At 48.0% G+C, this 15566-nt stretch overlaps 1 protein-coding gene across 1 annotated transcript in view; it reads right to left on the reverse strand.

Annotated features, from left to right (window-relative positions):
- The window catches only part of LOC128853200 (hydrocephalus-inducing protein homolog), a 236589-nt gene extending 226630 nt beyond the window's left edge, over positions 1–9959 (reverse strand). The window contains exons 1-6 of the mRNA XM_054075865.1: positions 9828–9959; positions 9228–9350; positions 7641–7760; positions 5963–6097; positions 5430–5629; positions 868–992 (exon numbers count right to left, since the gene is read on the reverse strand). Of these exons, the coding sequence (XP_053931840.1) occupies positions 868–992; positions 5430–5629; positions 5963–6097; positions 7641–7760; positions 9228–9350; positions 9828–9959 (835 nt within the window). The remainder of the gene's footprint in view (positions 1–867; positions 993–5429; positions 5630–5962; positions 6098–7640; positions 7761–9227; positions 9351–9827) is intronic.
- Positions 9960–15566: the final 5607 nt, after the last annotated feature.

Genomic DNA, 15566 nt, shown 5'->3' on the forward strand with positions numbered 1-15566 from the left:
AGATGCAGGAGCCATTTCAAACTTGAAACAACCAAAAAGTTCATCACTGAGCTCAAGCATCACAGTGTGACCTATAGTAGGACATCACGCTTCCCAGGACCAGTGTCCAGGAGCAGGGACAAATGAAACCTCTCTTTCAGGCAAGAGCAAATGCACAGCAAATGCACTGGTGTGACGGAGAAAGTGTCTTGTTCCGGATCATGAGATACCTTCGCTGAACCAAGGCCGGCAGAAGTGTTTTAACAGGTCACACGCGTTTCTCAAGTTTCCCCCCTTACCCTTCAAGTGACTCAGAAAGCTGACAGCATTTCTGCGGCCTCATCTTGACTTCTCGTACTCTGCTGTAGATTTTGTATCTATCTCAGGAGGCAGTGAGCACTTCCTGGCAAACCGCAAGAGCCCTCAAGTCCCGGCTACTCGAGTGCTGATGCTGTGAAGCATGGGATACAGACGGGCAGGTGGCAACACAGAAAATGGGGCTGTGGCGAGACAATGGAGAAGCGGCATACGGGACCGAAGTGTGTGAGAGAGAGCAGACGTTGGGAAGAGGCCAAGCTGGGACAGAGACGTACACCTAGAAAGGGTAGGAAGACAGCTACGACAACAGGGAATGGTGGCAGATGGTTCTCACTGGGTGGCTGGGTGACACCCTGCTGACATCAGGGTCCCCAGGGATAGGCCAGCCCACGGCAACACAGGACACAATGGAGGACTCAGCCTTTGCCTCTCATCTGCTCATTTTTGGCACTGAAACATACGGAGGTTTTGAAAGAAAATGTTTTAGGAGCAGTCTGCAAAGCAAGCTTAACATTATTCTGTTTAGAAAGGGCTCTGTTTCAAAGGAAGCTGAGAGTGTGCAGCACTTACCTGTGTCATAGTGAACTACCAGGGACCCGGAATGATCCCCGATTTTCAGCGGGTGAAACTCCACTGTTACTTGTGACGCTTCACCAATCCCAAGGTTCCCAATGGAGGGATCGACAGAGAAAGGGCTGCAACACAAACAGAGATATCAGGACTACTGTGAGAGACTTGGGGATTATATTCCTTTTGCAGTCTAGTTCACTTCAGCTCACTTACGCAAGGAAGGAACAATCAAACCACAGTCAGCAGAAGCAAAATGCAACTTCCAGAATCAGCAACAGAGCTGCTGACTCTCCCTTCTGAAGGGATCCAGCGCTTCAGAAGATCCGACGGTATAAAATGACCTCATCTTCTCCATACTCTCCACCCAGCTCTTTGCAGTGAGGCTCAAGAGTCTGGCTGTGAGCAATACGGTCAGAGAACGGTCTTTGAAGAGCACAGAGGTGGTGAGACCTGTTTGCACACACAACTTGACCCTGACTGCCTCAGGAATTCTGCCACATATAAACCACCACTCAAGAGATACAAATGTCAAGGCAATACCTGTCCCAATGAGATCACAGTCTATAAATCAGACAGGGAGAATAAAAGTGTTCCTCGAAGACCAGAGAATAATTATGGCTTAATTTTCAGCATTCACTTTTTACCTTGAAAAAAGAACCTGGCTGAGGCTAAGAAAGGTCCACTTTTATCAGCATTGCAATGAAAGCTGCTCTGAGAAAAGGAACCATCAGACAAATCTCAATGAGTGCAAACACAGACTAGATACTACACCATGGAAACAAGAGACAAAAGGAGAATCCCATTTACAGCCTGAACCATTAAACACGGAGCTAAATTAAACGCCATTAACAGAAGCCTATCAAGGTGAACTTAATGGAGGTTTTCTCTATTGCCAAGCAATGTAGTCTGGGAATCTGGGCTGTAACCCAAGCATGGAAACTGTCTGCTAGGCCCAGCAGACAAATTCTGTGCAATGTGTTGGAAATAATTATGAAAGTGTGTTGGTGTTCAAATTAATATGAGTGATGATGATATGTTGCCAGCTAAACAGCTCTTGGCTGACAGATACAAAACTCAATGCTTTAGCGCTTAGTGATAAGCCAAAGGAAACACTTCTGCGCAATGGCAGCTGCACCGGGTGGCTCTTGTACAGCCACACTTAGAAAACAAAAGCTATTTGGTTTAGTGCTTTGCTGGTGGTCAATCTGTCGCCCTAAAAACACGTCCTGGAGAGTTTTACCATGATTAGAGATCGCGACATGCTGCGGATAGCCGGGCCTCTTCCCAGTCTCTGTTCTCCAAGGCCCCGGCCTCTGTTTGGGTGCTGCTCTAACTCCCAGCTCCTCCTTGCAGTGCCCTAACTTCCTCGCCTTCTCTCAGCTGCTCTCTCTTGGAGTGCTCCCTCTCACCCTGACCTCCTCCTTTGAGCAGTCTTCCTAATTTCTCTGCCATGCCAGGCTTTATACACCCTTTATACACCCTCGTTAGCAACTGCCCTGGTGCTTGGCCACTTCTCAGGATCCCACAGCTGCAGCAATTAAGACGAGCTCAGCTGCCCTACGATTATCTCTTGCTTACAACCCACAATTTTCTGACATTTACAACATTACATGCGAGAGAGGAGACCAGGAAAGGCACTATCGGTCTCAGAACAGGATCGCTGCTCTGCACGGTCCCGTATCTGCACCGATGGTTCTGCCAGGACTGTTGCTGGTCCCTGCTGTGCTTGGGTGGGATCATTGCCTGATATGGGAAAGAAACAGGATTCTTCTTTCCTCTTCTTTTGCCGGAAGTGTTGTCAGAACTGAAAAGCTGCTGCTCAAAGACAACTACCAGCTAATGATCTCCTGGCCTGTTGAGTGGTGGATTGGTCTGATTCTCAAGACAACCTGACACGCCAGCTGGGAGGCCAGTTTTTCCCTGTGGGGTTTGATGGAACCAAGGTTCCCTTTGGACCCCACGGGTAGGGATCTGGACAACCTCTCAAAGCACAACGGGCAAGGAATCAGCCACTGAGTGCTGCTATCAGGGGACTCAGATGGGGCAGAGGGCCCAGAGGCACTCAGCAAAAAGAGCTGCGGCAATGCAGCGCTGACACGTCACGCAGCACGGTCCCCAGCACTGGAATGCAATAACCACTCCTGGCACACCAGGGCCTTGTTGCATAGGGAGAAAATGGTTCTTCAGGTCCTGGGATGCAAGGGAACATCCTGACCTGGCCAACAGGAGGGGACACTCAAGTTGTGGAGGGTTGTATACCAGCTGAGGGAAGGAGTCGACTCACCGGAGGGCTGGGCTGCTATTCAGAGGGACCACAAAGGGCAGAAAAAGGCTGATGGGAACTACATGCATCTCGGTGATGAAAAATGCAAATTCCCGGATTCAGGATGGAATAATCCCTAGCAGTGTGGGCTGGGCACTGATGGGATAGAAAGCGCTTCTACAGAAAATGACCTTAGGGCCTGAAGCACAGGACAGACAGGGAGATGCTGAGATAAGTGGGTGTCTACAGCCTTAAGAAGGAAATATCAAGGCTGGTCTGACTTGTGCTCCTTGCAGCCCTGATCAAACTTGGACACTGGCCTTGCTTTGAGCGGGGTGTTTGCTCGGATAATCTCCAGAAGTCCCTTCCAATCGAGGGTATTCTACGGTTTTATCTTCTAAACCAGCCCAATTCCATTTTACGTATTCACCAAATTTCTCATATTCCCTACACATCTGTGCATGTACTTATAGGCAGATGGGAGACAGACAGGCAGGAGTGGAACTCAACCTTTAGGGAACTTCCCACAGAAGAATTCATTATGGCATTCCACTGCAGATGTAATGCAAAAAGACAGAGCAGAAACACAGAAGCTTCAGCGTATTTAAAAAGAAATCTGAATGGATAGCAACTGAACTAGAATAAAATACTGCCTATGTTCTAAGATTTAAATAATCTATTGAAAGGTCAAACCAGAAGTCCATAACAAAATGGAAGAGATGACGGACACCCTCAGCTGACAAGGGAAGCCACATCCACTATTGATCTCCACACATGCAATATTGGTTTTGTGCAGTTTGAAGTAAAATTTTGTAACACTTTCTATTTCTTTATGGCAAAGCAGGACTGAAATACTTGACTACTGCAGTTCAGAAACTCTTCAAATGCCTGGCGAGCAAGATTCACCACCCGCTGCATCACTCAGTAGCTGGTAAGCGCGTTGCAGAAAGGTGCCAGACATTTCCTGGATATTTATTTTGGTGGTGACAATGAGAACTGGAAATCCCAGAGGAAAACTGTAGAGTGATTGACAGGTTCCTGCCCACATATTTCCCACAGTGAAAAGCAGCAGCCTGCTCAAAGAGCGTCCTAGAAGCCTGCTTCAACAGCCTTGCCAGGCTCTGCGGGAAGCTTCTCTTGGACCCTCACAATTCACAGGAGGAAAGTCAAATCCTCTTCTGAGACTTGTTTTGATGGAGGAGGCACTGAGGCAACTCAGGTAGCCCCAGTCAGACAGCAGGTCTTTGCTGCAGTCTTGACCTTGGCTCCCACACCAAGACCTCTGGGACCAAGCAACTCTCCACTCACTACCAGCCAGCTGGACTGCTTTCCTTGCAGATGTGGTGTCAACAAAGCATTACTATTTCCAGTTCAGCAAACTGGAAAACTGGTGAATGCCTTCTGAGACCAAAAGGAGCAACACAGGCTGCCCACAACACAGCTCACGCCAGGCATTTGATGAGGGGACCATGGGAAGACCGTGTGCATGTGACCCCAGAGAACCGGCTTGTTTGGCTGGCAGTGGTTTGTAAGCATTTCAGAAGGTACTTATGGCCAGGAGGTTGCAAGCCAGCTACTAACATATTCTAGCACTCTCCAGGAAATCTGTGAGAGAGAAAGCTCTGGAAGAAAAGGCCGTCAACCTGTGTACCAGGCATTTGCCCGTGCCCTCGTTAGCATTCTGCTATCTGGCTGCAGTGCAGTTTTGAAGCCAGTGTCTGCTCAGCTCACTTTGGAGCTCATTCTGCTCAAGAATATTTGGTCCCAGGGGCCACACCAACCCTACTCCAAAACAAAGTCCCTGGACCACTGTTATTGTCGGGGCCTCAATGCCAATCACTTTGATTGCCCATTTCTGGCTGCACTTGCTAACACAGACATAGCTGATGACACCGTCTTAAATGTCTCTTTCAGCAGCTCAGAGCTTGCCCACTTCTGAACACGGCATTTGCTCCACCTGAGCCGAGCTCCCAGAGCTGCTGCTGCCATGCAGCATCTCAGACAGCCCAAAGGCAGCCAAGGTGCCCTCCTATGTTTTCCCTTTCAATCTAACAGAATCAGTCTTGCTGGATGCTGTGTTGGAGACATCACTGCGGTATAAAACTTTGCTGGAGCTTGCAGAGTTTTGTCAGGAGATGCATCATGCTTACAACACTGTAAGGAACTGCAGAACCCACATCCTGCCCACTTCCAGCTACGGCGACACAGCAGCTCCCACGCTCTGGTTCCTTTCTGTTACTGTTTACCAGCTGCACTACCACACAACAGTGTTTTGCACAGAAGAAACAAGCTCTGTTACCTCTCAGTGCTGATGCGGTAGCGGGCCTCCCGATTACCAACGTTGCGAATCAGCAGTGTTTTCTGAGTGCTGTAGTTGACTGGACAGATGGAGAAGTGCAGCTGGTCAGGGAAGTCCAGGACAGCTCGAGCACCTATAGCTCGAATTGGCACAATAAACTTTTCCCTTTCTGTGATGCAGGTGAGCTGGTGGAAATAATCCTGCAGGGAAAGAAACAGTCTCAACACTTGGCATTTGGTACCATCCTCATGGCATCACAGGCAGCAGAATCTTTCGTCCCTCAAGCCAGCAGACATCACATTAAATGCCCCAGCGCTGAAGGGTAAAAGCAACCTGAGACACCTAAGAGCCTTCAGCCTGTGAGAGCATTGTCTTCACCACAGCAACAGAGGTTCCCCCAGTTCTAGATCCAGTCCCACCCCACCGAAACCAGCACAGTTCCTCCAAACCCACACCAAATGCCCGGTTCCAAATCCAGCCCTGCAGGTTCAACTTCCACTGAGACACAGCCCTCCAGGGGCCTCCATTCTCACCTTGTTCTCCTCAGGGGTGAAAAGGATGCGGAAAGTTGAAGTCATGCCAGGTGCTACCTTACGCCACACGACATTGTGACCGACCAACTTGAAATGTGGTGAGGTCTCCATCATGACCTTCACCAGCCGAGGAACCTGAAGGAAAGACATGAAACTGTAATTTTGCCCCTCGTGGAAACATGAGAAGAGACCTCGACAAACCCCGGCAAAATCTTTCCTCAGCCTCCCTGCCAGAGCACTTTTCACTCCAGAAGTAAGTGTGCAACCCACACAAGGAGGGGCTCAAATCCCTTCTGCCTGGACAAACGGCTCTAGGCCAGAGGCAGCCAGGCAACACTCCTCTGGGAAGGAAGCGCCAAGCAGGGAAGACACCAGCAGTATGGAGTTACAGTCACACCATCAACCAGCCCAAAGAACCTGCTTGCTTCTGCCTGCACACGTCCATGCAGTCACACCTCCAGAGGGGGAATGCATTCTCTGAAGGTCAAACGGTATCAGTTATCCGGGCACAAGGAAGAAATTCCCTTGCAGCAAACCGGGCGTGATGAGGCAGTCAAACCGCGGTGCTACAGAGCCACGCAGGCAGAGCAGCAAGAGAAGGAGACCACAGACACCATGGCCTCACTGGGAATAAAAGCAAGCTTAAGAAGAGAAAAAGGAAGAACACAGGAAAACAGAGAGACAATCCCAGAAAGGTTACCAGAATTTCAAGGGGGCTGTAAAGAAGCGAGGGAGAAGCTTTTACAGGGTCAGACTGATGCAGGAGACCAGAGTAGTCAACTTACCAAAATCATGGAAAGCCAGGCGACCCGCCCCAGGCTCTGCCTATCAATTATGGGCTGCCAGGGTATCTCCTGCCTTGACATACATGACCAGCACTCACCCAGTGTGGTTTCATTACTAAAAACCAGTCTCATCTCTCCGGAGTCTCTTGCTGCCTGGTGGGGGCAGCCAGGCAGCTACCAGTGCAGGCAAGACAGATTTCTGGGTATTCCTCCCCGCTCCCGGTAAGGCATGAAAGCGGATAACAGTACAGTCCTCAACATTCCCATCAATCCAGGGCTTTCAAGGGGAAGGATGCTGACCAGAGAAGCTCCTTCAGGTTAGACACCGCAAACAGTCAGCCAAAATCAGGGGAGAAAGCCTAGCATGGCAAGATTTCCACCATCCTCAAAATACTGATGGTGATACATTTTATGCTGGATGTGCTCTGCAGCATGTGAATGGCATTGCTCTCCTTTTCCAGCACCAGCCTCACAAGGAGTGGCTGAGGGAGGTGGGGCTGTTTAGTCTAGAGAAAGGGAGACTGTGGGGAGACCTTATCACTCTCTACAACTACCTAAAAGGAGGTTGTAGCAAGGTGGGAGTTGGTCTCCTTCCCGGTAGCCAGTGACAGGACAAGGGGAAATGGCCTCAAGATGCACCAGGGGAGGTTTAGATTGAATATCAGGAGGAATTGCTTTACTGAAAGGGTTGTCAAGCATTGGAAGATGCTGCCCAGGGAGGTGGGTAAGTCACCACCCCTGCAGGGGCTTAAAAGACGAGTAGATGTGGGACATGGTCTAGTGTCGGACTTAGCAGGGCTGGATCTATGATTGGACTCAATGATCTTAAAGGTCTTTTCCAAGCAAAACCATTCTGTGATTCTGGGATCAAACTTTCATGTCCCAGCACTTACCTTGTCGTTGTTTCTCAGAATCAGAGGCATTTCATAGTCCTTATGGGGGACATAGCTCTGAAATACCACCTCCAATGGGAAAGGCTGGAACAAGCTCCGTTGCAGGTCAACTGCTGAGAACTGGAGACACAAGACAGACAGCGGTGAGTGGTTCAGCTGCTGGGAGGAAGATTCATGAATAAGAATCCAAGACTGGTCTCCAGTAAAGTATAGTGTCCCATGGTAAGCGCATCTGCCTGCCTCACTGTGGGGAAACAGCAGCACACCCACCCATGTTCTGAGCTGATCAACAATTTCTGGACCACTTTAAGCAGGCTCAAACTAAGAATCAACTTGGTAGGCATTTCCTCAAGAGGTTTCCTCCTCTTGCAAAAATGCAAGGCAGCGCCTTCCTCCAGCTGAGCCCTCTACTGATGTGGTCACACAGCTCCACAGCACTTACTGAAACAGCCACAAGCACTCACGGAGCGAGTGAAAGTTGCTCCATGGGAGACAACTTCGGGATGATCTTTACTATGAGACTGAGGCACCAAGCCCCACGTGGCCCCCAATATCTGTTTTGATACACAGCCTAGAAACCAGCACCCCAGGAGGTAACACTCATGTTAGGGAAAAGATAGGTGAGGTGAATGCTGGATAGTGGTAAGATTCATCTCTTTGCAGCCAAGCTACGAGTAAGAGTGGGCTTGGCATCTCCTTTTCCATAAGCTTTAAATGGATGCTTTATTTTTACTCTATGATCGCTGTTTTTTGTTTAATACCACTGCAGAAGCATGTCTGAAAATATAAACTAACAAGTGTCCACAGAGGCATTATTCAGGAAATTCCCCCTGCTTCGTCTCCCCGCTTGCAGCTGCGTTGTTCCCACTCTAAAGGCGCAGATGGATCCCTTGCTCCTCCACAGAGATCCTGGTCATGCTGAAGCCAACAGCTGCAGCACGCTGCCAGTTACTTGTGTGCTTGTCTGATGTGTTCCCAACCTCCTGTGCAGTCCAGGGCAATCCTTAACCCACTTGTTACATGTCTCACTGGCCATTTTCCACTCAAGAGGCAACCGCAGTCATCGACCCCTTTGGACACTGAGCAGTCATGTGAGAAAAGCAGCTTTAAACATACACCTGAGAAACCCTTGATCAGGAGAAAGCACATCCCCTCTGCTCCAACCCAAAACATTTGTTCCAACCCAAAACATTAATGCAATTGGTTTTGTCAAATCTTAAGCAATTCCCACAGGGCCTACAGCCTCCAGAGGCCAATGCTGCTACGGCTGAGGGAGTCCTGACTCCGGGCACTTGACAGTTTCAGCAGGAGGATGGAGACTGGCAGGGTCGTGCCCTTGTGTCCTGTCCTGGCCTTCTCCCAGCACTGTGCTTTAGCCACGGTAACTGGGAAGGGAGCTGACTCCATCTTCAGCTGGAGATCCACCAGCTTCAGCGAAGGTTATTTATATCAGCCTAGCGCAGATCAGGACTTCAATGTCTCACTGGCAAAACATGCTTTCTTCTTCCCCTAGCAGAAGGAATCCACTGCCTCCGGCGATTTGAAAGTACACATCAGACAGCAAAGAGAAGGGCAGGAAAAGGCTACCTTGTGATGGGAGGCTTCACTCATGTCTCGAAGCTGGGTAATTCGGGGCCGCTTCACCTCCCGAGTGGTGACCAGCCTCTGCTCGGTGCTGAGAGACTTCTTCATGAGGGCAGAAGCAGTGTGCTGAAACACAAAACATCAGCAAGAGCTACAGAAATTGGTCCAGAAAGGCTTTTCTTGTTCAAGTGCCACTGACAGATAAGTTTGGAACCTCTTCTGTCTGGGACCACTCATGTCTCCACGTCTTCAGCCAGAGCTGGAGCAGCCCACCACACACCCAGCTCCAGGAGGTCTGGTACAGCCGGAGCAGCTCTGGCCAGTGTGCCAGCAGGACAGCAGACATCACTGCCCACCCACAGAGGATGCAAAGAAGTACACTCTCGTGCTCCAGCTAGTCCAGCCCAACACCCAGGACAATCGTTTAACTTGGCTCCAGTGGCACATTCCGGCAAGACTCTGGACTTGCCTGGAAGCAGCACACGACTCATACGGAGCTCCCATATGGGAGCTGGGGTCCAGCTTCCCAGTGCTGCTGGACAACAGGAGAGGTGGGCAGAGGAGGGACACAGAGGGACTTCACAGCCCCAACACAGCTCTTACCTGGCCATAGCGTGTATTGACAGTCAGAGGCTTCTCTGCCGCTCCGACCAGCTTCCGATTAAGAGATGTTGCCACTCTGCTCTGGAATCCATCAGCCCCTTTGGAAGGCTGACGGATCTTGCCAGTGGCCATGACTCAGTCACCTGCAAAGAGCAACAATGGCACTTTGAAAATCCAGAATCCCATTCATGGCAGATTGGATACCCCTGTGTCTCCAGGCTTTGGCACCGTTCCTATGGGAACAGGAGGCCTCTCCACCCTGTTTCATGAGCAGACCATGCTAAAGCTGCAGAGTTAAGATTCATAGGAGTAAAACCCCGAGTTATTTCCCCCCCTCCAGCCAAGCAGCAAAGCCGGACAACCTGTGACAAGCAACCTGTGCGCTCCTGAAGCAGTCTGAGCTCTCTGTGTTCCCAGTCCGTGAGGGACACGGGGGACACGATCGACACAGACAAAGCAGCTCCACCACCAGTGGGCTACTGCCCTGGTTCCAGAGGCAACGGGGCCTCCCAGCCTGCCCCGACCCACCCGGCACAGTGAGGTCATAGAGAGGGAGGCGGTGCTGTGCAATGCAGTGGCAGACACGGAGGGATGCTCAGCACCCACCAGGTCCCCGCAGAGGAGTGGTGCCCGCCTGCGGCCCCCCTGCTCCAGCACAGTGCCTGCCAGCTCAGGGGAGGGCAGGGAGAGCCCGAACACATCCCGAGAGCCCAGGCCTCCCAGACTGCCGCAAATGCCCACACGGCTCCAGCAGGGAGCTCCTGACAACCTGCTGCAAAGTGTGGAATAGCTCTCTCCAAGGAGATGACATCTGTTCATCTTCCCAAACCTCCCTCATGTGAGGATCACTCACGAATCAAATCAAATAGGTAAACTGAGGCATGTGTGAAGCAAAATTTTTTACTTATTTATTTATTTGTGACTACAGTCACGGGAGCAGCTCCTTCTGGCAAGCAGGGAAGTTCTCAACCTTTGTCGAAAGCCAAAGAAGTTTATAGACCGTTTCTTTTCAGGGCAAGACCACCTTCTCCCCAGATTTACAGTCTATTAGAAAGCTATTACAAGGCAAATTACTAAGCTGCTTTTAATATATTAGATTTCTTTACCAAATCTGTTGTTTATAAGTTCTTCCATTCCTAAACATATCTTGTACTGTACCAGAAAGGTACCAGGAGATAACATTTCTCTTGTCCAAAACACTTGTTCAGCCATTTCTTGGTGAAAAACAGCTTATGCAATCAGATTTTGCAGGAGTGTTACAAGTTCAATCCTGTAAGGCCCTTCATCTTAATGCTAAAACTTCTATTTTGTAAAAACACAAGTAGCCGGACTCTCACATTTACCAACTGTACCAAGGCCCGGGAGTCTCTTTTGGACTGTGCATTGCAGCTCCATAAGATCCCACATGGAAGAGCAGGAATGGGTAATAGTGCAGGGCTGGACCAGGCTAGGAACATCCTAGGGATGCCCTTAACCTGTGAAACAAAGAAAATTACACTTCATAGTTTAATTTAACCATTAAGGCAGGTACACTTTATTCAGCACTGGAGAAGACTCGGGATTTGTACTCAGAGTGCTTCTGCCAAAGAGGGATTTCAGAGAACTTTATATACACAGAACTGTCTTCATATTCATATTTTCCCAAAAGGACAAGCACACTTCATTCCTGGAACTTCACTGCACATCCAGGGGGGATGAGATCAATCCCACCCAGAGTCGTTAAGGTGTGGCCGTATCGGAGTGGTCAATCTCAACGATTCTGGGTGACAAGAAGATCAGGGTGGTTATCGCTATCTTAGTTCTTAATTTTGTTTTTTAACACCCTATAGTTGACATTCCATCCCACCATTTACAAATCACTATTTCAATCCCCTCCTTTTTCAAGGTCTTTGCAAATTCTTTTTGCAAAAGACTCACATCAGGTCCTATTGTTTAAAGCTCTGTTAAAATGTGTTCCTGATTCTACTGCATGGCTGATCTGATTTCTTTTCCATGTCTCATAATCTTCTGCTGTTCACTGACAACACCAGAATGCACATTGAGACACTATACGCGTTAACAGAACTAATAGTCCCAGTGCTACAACACTGAGAAAAAACTATTCCAACCAGGACAGGTTCAGGAGCCAAGAAGTTAACCAAGAAAAATCTATATCTTCCTGCTCTTGTATGGAGCTAAGAAGGTCATACTAATTATTATAGTGGTTCCTACAGTCTGAGACTGATCCGTCAAATTGGAACAACCTATGCCCTCAAAATCAGAGCATCCTTTATGGTATCTTAATAACAGATAATCAATTGCAGATTTATTTTCTAAAACTGATGATGAAGATGTCTCGTTTCAAGATTTAAGGCCTCCAAGGCTCGAGAGGTGTAATTGAGGCTCCTTGCATACCTACAAACAAATCTCTTTAAAGTATTATAGTTCATGGGCACGGCTACTCATGGTTAAAAGGAAGCCAACGTAAATTCAGCTTTATATGACAAAGTTTTGACAACCTCGTATGGTTTCCAAAGGTTTGAATGCTTGCAGGGATTCCCAAAGTACATGGAATAAATATAGGTTGTACTGAAGAAACAGCATTTAAGCAAAAGGCCATACTATTGTATATTGTACAAGCCAGTTCTTCCCCAATGTTTTGAGAAGCATCCCACTTACGGGAAAACAAAGCTTCTCCTAATGGATACATTAACAATAATATTCACAGTTTTCCATCTTTATGGTTTACTTTACTTCAGTTAGCCTTAATCTTTTTCTTAAAGTGTTAAGCGTTCTGTTGTCCACTGGCTGGTAGGCGATTTCTTCACTCAATCCAAGTTCTTTAATCTTTATTGTTTCGGAGACTGTTAACAATACTTGGTACAGTCCATTCCAGTTTTCTCCCAGCAGTTTTCCTGTTAAATCTTTAACATAAACCTCATCCTCAAGTGTAAAAAGGTGTACAGGTTGATCTAAACCTCTAGCCTGTGCAGCTAATACAGGTCGGATTTTTTAGTTTTTCTTTTTTTTGTTGTTTTCTGGTTTTTTGTTCCTCAAGCAACTTCATCCGGTTTTGTTAGCTGATTCAACATCATTGTAAATAATTCTCACCTAATTCTGTGAGATCTTCTCCTGTATTCTGCAATTGATAAACAGGGCTAGTGCCTTCCTTGGACCTTGGGTTGGTTGAATCCTAAACAAGGCCAAAGGAAGTTCTTGATATCAATACAAATTGGCTTCTTGACAAATTTTAGCTAACTGCTGTTTTATCAGCAACAATCTGACGATTCATTTTCTCCACCTGGCCACTAGCCTGTGGTCAGTACAGAGTATGTAACTGCCAATCAATTCTTAAAATTTCACTAATCTTCTAACCACTTTAGCACAAATGTGTACCTCTACCTGATGACATTACTGCAGACACTCCAAAACGAGGTATAATTTAATTCAACAATACTCTTGTGACTTCTCCCATTTTATTTGTCCTGCAAGGAAAAGCTTCTGGCCAACCTGAGAAAGTGTCTGTTATAACTAACAAATGCCAGTACCCCCCTTTTTATTGGGAGTTCAAAGAAATCTATTTGTGTTCCTATTATTTATACAGAACACCTGTGCCCCAATGGATTTGTTTTATTTGCTTTGGTTTTCTTTGCTTTCTGTGTAACTCATCTAAGACCAATTTCCATAGCACTCCTGATGGCATTATTATTTGTCCATTTGGAACATAAAACCACCCGTTATCTACTTCCCTACCTGCCATATTGCTAATCAGGTTTCTGTCTTCCTTTGAATATTTTTCCAACTTTAAATCACAACCAGGGAATCAAAGCAGTTGTTTCTTCTGCCTTTCCCTGAGGCCTTCCTGGCCTCAAAATTTCCTGCCAATTTGTTACCAATTTCCTGGTCAGTATTATCTCTCTGGTGACCTTTGTACTGCATGATAGTCACTTCTTCTGGAAGATTTACAACTTCCAGCAGTCTTACGATTTCTGCTGCATGTTTAACGTGTCTTCCTTGGGTGGGAAGGAGTCCGTTCCAATGCTCTAGCACGGGTGATCATTACAGCTTTCTGGGCTGATGCTACTGGGGGTAATGCTTTGGCCTTTATCACTTCTCTGATGGTGGTCACAGCATACCCAGTCTTGCAATGTCCTTGCTTCACAAAGCTGCTTCCATTGGTGTACCAGGAACCTTCCGCATCCATAAGCAGTTCTTCTTCTCGATCTTGATGGCTGGAGTATACTGTCTCCATTGTTTTCAGTCAGTCACGTATTACTGGTTCCAAAGTGACTCCACTAAGGAAAGCTGCTGGATTCACAATATTAGTGGTGAAAATAACCAGAATGGCTTTGAAACGTCGGGGAGAGCTAAAGCTGGGACCTTCATCAATTCCTTCTTTAATTATTTACGTGCCCTTCTTGCCTCCCTGGTCTGCCAGTTTTCATGATCCCATTGGATATTCTTTCAATAGTTCATACAATGGTTTCACTAAGAGTTCATAGTTAAATATCCATAAATGACACCAACCTGTCGTTCCCAGAAAGGTTCTGAGCTCCTTTACCATCCCCAGCACGGGTGAGCAGCAAATAGCTTCCTTCCGGGCTGTCCAGAGCTCTCTCTGGCCTCTGGAAATCTCAAATCAAAGTCAGTAATTCGTCGTTGCATAGGCTGGGCCTTCTGCTGGGAGACCCGATACCCACTCGGTACCAAGAGCTCAACAGACTTACAGTCCGTTGCGCACAGTCCTCCTTAGTTTGTGTAACTATCAGGACATCACCCACATCCTGCAGCAGGGTGCCAGTCCCAGGGCTCCAGCTCTCGAGACAGCTGCTTCCCAAAAGTAGTTGGGCTGTTCTTAATACCCTGAGGCAATGCGGTTCAGGTTAGTTGTGTTTTTCTACCAGTTTCAGGGTTTTCCCATTCAAAGGCAAATCACTTTTTTGCTTTCTTCACCCAATATGAGGTAGAAGAAGGCATCCTTTAAATCCTGTATGGTAAACCACATTTGATCTTTTAATTTGATCTTTTTATTTTGGCTCTCCGTAGGGCATAGGCTGCACCAGGCTGACGTGGAGCCTCCACTGTAAGCAGCCCCTTCACTTCTAATAAGGGCTGCAACGACAGGACAAGGGATAATGTCTTAAACATAAAGACAGGAGATTCAGACCAGATACAAAAAAGACATTTTGTACGCTGAGGGTGGTGAAACACTGGAACAGGTTGCCCAGAAAGGAGGTAGATGTCCCATCCCTGGAATCATTCAAGGTCAGGTTGGATGGGGTTCTGAGCAGCCCGATTGAGTTGAAGATGTCCCTGCTCACTGCAGAGGGTTGGATCAGATGACCTTTAACAGTCCCTTATAACACAAACCATTCTAAGATTCTGTGATTCTCAAAATCAACAGAAAGGTCCCGTGCACTGAGCAGTGCCAGTCGCGCTTCACCTGTTTGATGCTGTTTGTGTGAGACTGGGATGTGTGGCCTCCCATCTTCCTCCCGCCTACTGTGGTGCTCACCTGGACATGGGATCTGACGGGCCGCAGGCTGCCTTTGCCTTTGGAGATGGAGTGGCTCACTTTCAGGCTGTGTTCGGCCTGCACACTGACCTCCTGCTGGAAGGACACATCTGCACCTCGACCTGTGGAGAGGACGGACGGCTCAGCCAGGCTGAGGATGGCCCTGTGCTTTGGGGAGGAGGCAGGCGCCTTCCATCCTGCTGCTCACAACCCTGTGCCTTGGCAGGGATGCAGCACACATCCCC

This window comes from Cuculus canorus, chromosome 10 (genome assembly GCF_017976375.1).
Source record: "Cuculus canorus isolate bCucCan1 chromosome 10, bCucCan1.pri, whole genome shotgun sequence".
Lineage (NCBI taxonomy): Eukaryota > Metazoa > Chordata > Aves > Cuculiformes > Cuculidae > Cuculus > Cuculus canorus.